We start from the raw sequence: 2,242 nt of genomic DNA on the forward strand, positions 1-2,242 counted from the left end.
TTGCTTCGATGTGTATTTTTAATATAGCTTTCCAATAATTAAGTCTCTTAGCACTTGTTGGCCTTATTCTATGTAGCAAAGACTTCGGATTTTACATTTGAATAACTTTGGGTCAATTTATGCCCACTTCATAATCTCTTTCAAGAAACACTTTCTTAACCATTCTTTAATAATTTATTTTTATACCCATTCCACTTTGTAATAAGGGACTTAAGAACATTTTTGTATCTAAAGCCTCTTCCATGTTTCTTTTTCAAATATAGGTTTCTGAGAAGTGAGTAAAAGTGTTTCAAAATATCTTATTTTCCCTCCGAAGCTTCAACAATTTGTGGGTCCTTTGAGGGTTGTGAAAAATACCTTTAATCTACTCTAAAAGTCTGAAGATTTTAGAAAACAGAATAATCATTGGACTTTTGTATCTGATTAAAATTTATGAGTAACTTTTAGAAGTTAGTTATTATGTGAGGAATAATCTAAGGAACTGATTACTTGCTGCTTTATCTCAAGTTTTCTCAGATTAATAAATCACTAAGTTTTCTTGAATAAGGAAACTATGAAACATGCAATGGTGACATATACACAACTACTGGTTATTTTGAAGATCAAAGCTTAAGTAAACTTAGAAATAATGGTAAATAATACTTTTGAAATGTGTCCTCACATGAAAAAAGATCACTGAAATATTACCTGCTCTTTATAGTGCTTCATTCTAACTTTTCTGTCTTCTTATCTTTATTACTAATTTTTTAAGATCAGAGTTATTTACCCATTGTTTTAGGCTTTGCAGTTGCATTAGTGACTCACTCATTAAACACTGAAAAACCATTTGAGTGCATAGTCTATAAAAGGTGCTGTTCTAAAGTTTGAGAACACACTGTGAACATGATAGTCACAGACAATAATCGCTTGTGGCTTAGGATCTTCTGTATAGAAAGTTAATGAAAAAATTNGCCGTCATTGATTTTTTAAACATCCCAGAGACACCTCGAAAAGAAGCTTCCCAGAGAGTTCAAGAAATGCAAAGGAGCTCCGGAAAAGCTGAAGCGATGAAAAGTCAGGTACTGTTTCTCTTCTTGCTGTCTTTGTTATGCGGGGCCATCTCCCAGCACATCCAGTACGTGATTCCAGAGGAGCTGGCCAGGGGCTCGAGGGTGGGGAACCTCGCCAAGGATCTGAAACTCAGTGTCCAGGAGTTGCCAGCTCGAAAACTGCGAGTTAGTGCAGAGAATTTTTTCAATGTGAGTGCGGAGAGTGGGGATTTGTTAGTGAGCGGTAGAATAGATAGAGAGAAGGTATGCGGGAGGAAACCTGAGTGTGCACTGGAATTTGAAATGGTCGCTGAAAACCCAATGACTGTGTTCCACGTGACTGTTGCAATCCAGGATATTAACGACAACGCACCACGTTTCATTACAAAAGATATTGACCTAGAAATCTGTGAGTCAGCCTCACCAGGGGTAAAATTCCCTCTGGATTCTGCGCAAGATGCAGATGTAGAAAGTAACTCACTGAAGATTTACACCATCAACCCCAATGAACACTTCTCTCTGTCAACGAAGGAAAGTCCCGATGGAAGTAAATACCCAGAATTACTGCTGGAAAAACCTCTGGATAGAGAACAGCAGAGCTCCCACCGCTTAATCCTGACTGCCATGGATGGCGGGGACCCTCCTCTAAGTGGCACCACCCAGATCCGGATCCAGGTCACCGATGCCAACGATAATGCTCCGGTGTTCAGCCAGAACACATACAGAGTTAGACTCCAAGAAAACGTGCCCCGGGGAACCTCCGTGCTACAGGTGAAGGCCACCGACCAGGATGAGGGCATTCATGCAGAGATCACCTATGCCTTCCTCAATGCCCCAGTAAGCACCAGCCTCCTCTTCAATCTCAATCCAAATACTGGTGACATCACAACCAATGGTACATTGGACTTTGAAGAGACAAATAGATATATGTTGGCTGTAGAAGCCAAGGATGGAGGGGTACACACGGCTCACTGCAGTGTTCAGATTGACATTGTCGATGAGAATGACAATGCCCCAGAGGTTACCTTCATGTCTTTTTCTAACCAGATTCCTGAGGACACAGACCTTGGAACTGTAATAGCCCTCATTAAAGTGCGAGACCAGGATTCTGGGCAAAATGGTCTGGTTACTTGCTATATTCAGGAAGAAGTCCCTTTCAAATTAGAATCTACCTCCAAGAATTATTACAAGCTAATGGTTGACAGTGCTCTAGA

At 40.2% G+C, this 2,242-nt stretch overlaps 2 protein-coding genes across 2 annotated transcripts in view; both read left to right on the forward strand.

Moving 5' to 3' along the window:
* The window catches only part of LOC109392568 (protocadherin gamma-B1-like), a gene marked incomplete at its 3' end in the record, with an annotated part of 10,590 nt that extends 8,353 nt beyond the window's left edge, over nt 1-2,237 (forward strand). The window contains exon 2 of the mRNA XM_019661134.1: nt 1,540-2,237. Coding sequence (XP_019516679.1) covers nt 1,540-2,237 — 698 coding nt within the window. The remainder of the gene's footprint in view (nt 1-1,539) is intronic.
* LOC109393460 (protocadherin gamma-C4) overlaps nt 1-2,242 on the forward strand; it is a 161,371-nt gene that overhangs the window by 10,762 nt on the left and 148,367 nt on the right. The gene's annotated exons all lie outside the window — the stretch shown is intronic.

The sequence above is a fragment of the Hipposideros armiger genome, unplaced genomic scaffold (genome assembly GCF_001890085.2).
Source record: "Hipposideros armiger isolate ML-2016 unplaced genomic scaffold, ASM189008v1 scaffold_11, whole genome shotgun sequence".
NCBI lineage: Eukaryota > Metazoa > Chordata > Mammalia > Chiroptera > Hipposideridae > Hipposideros > Hipposideros armiger.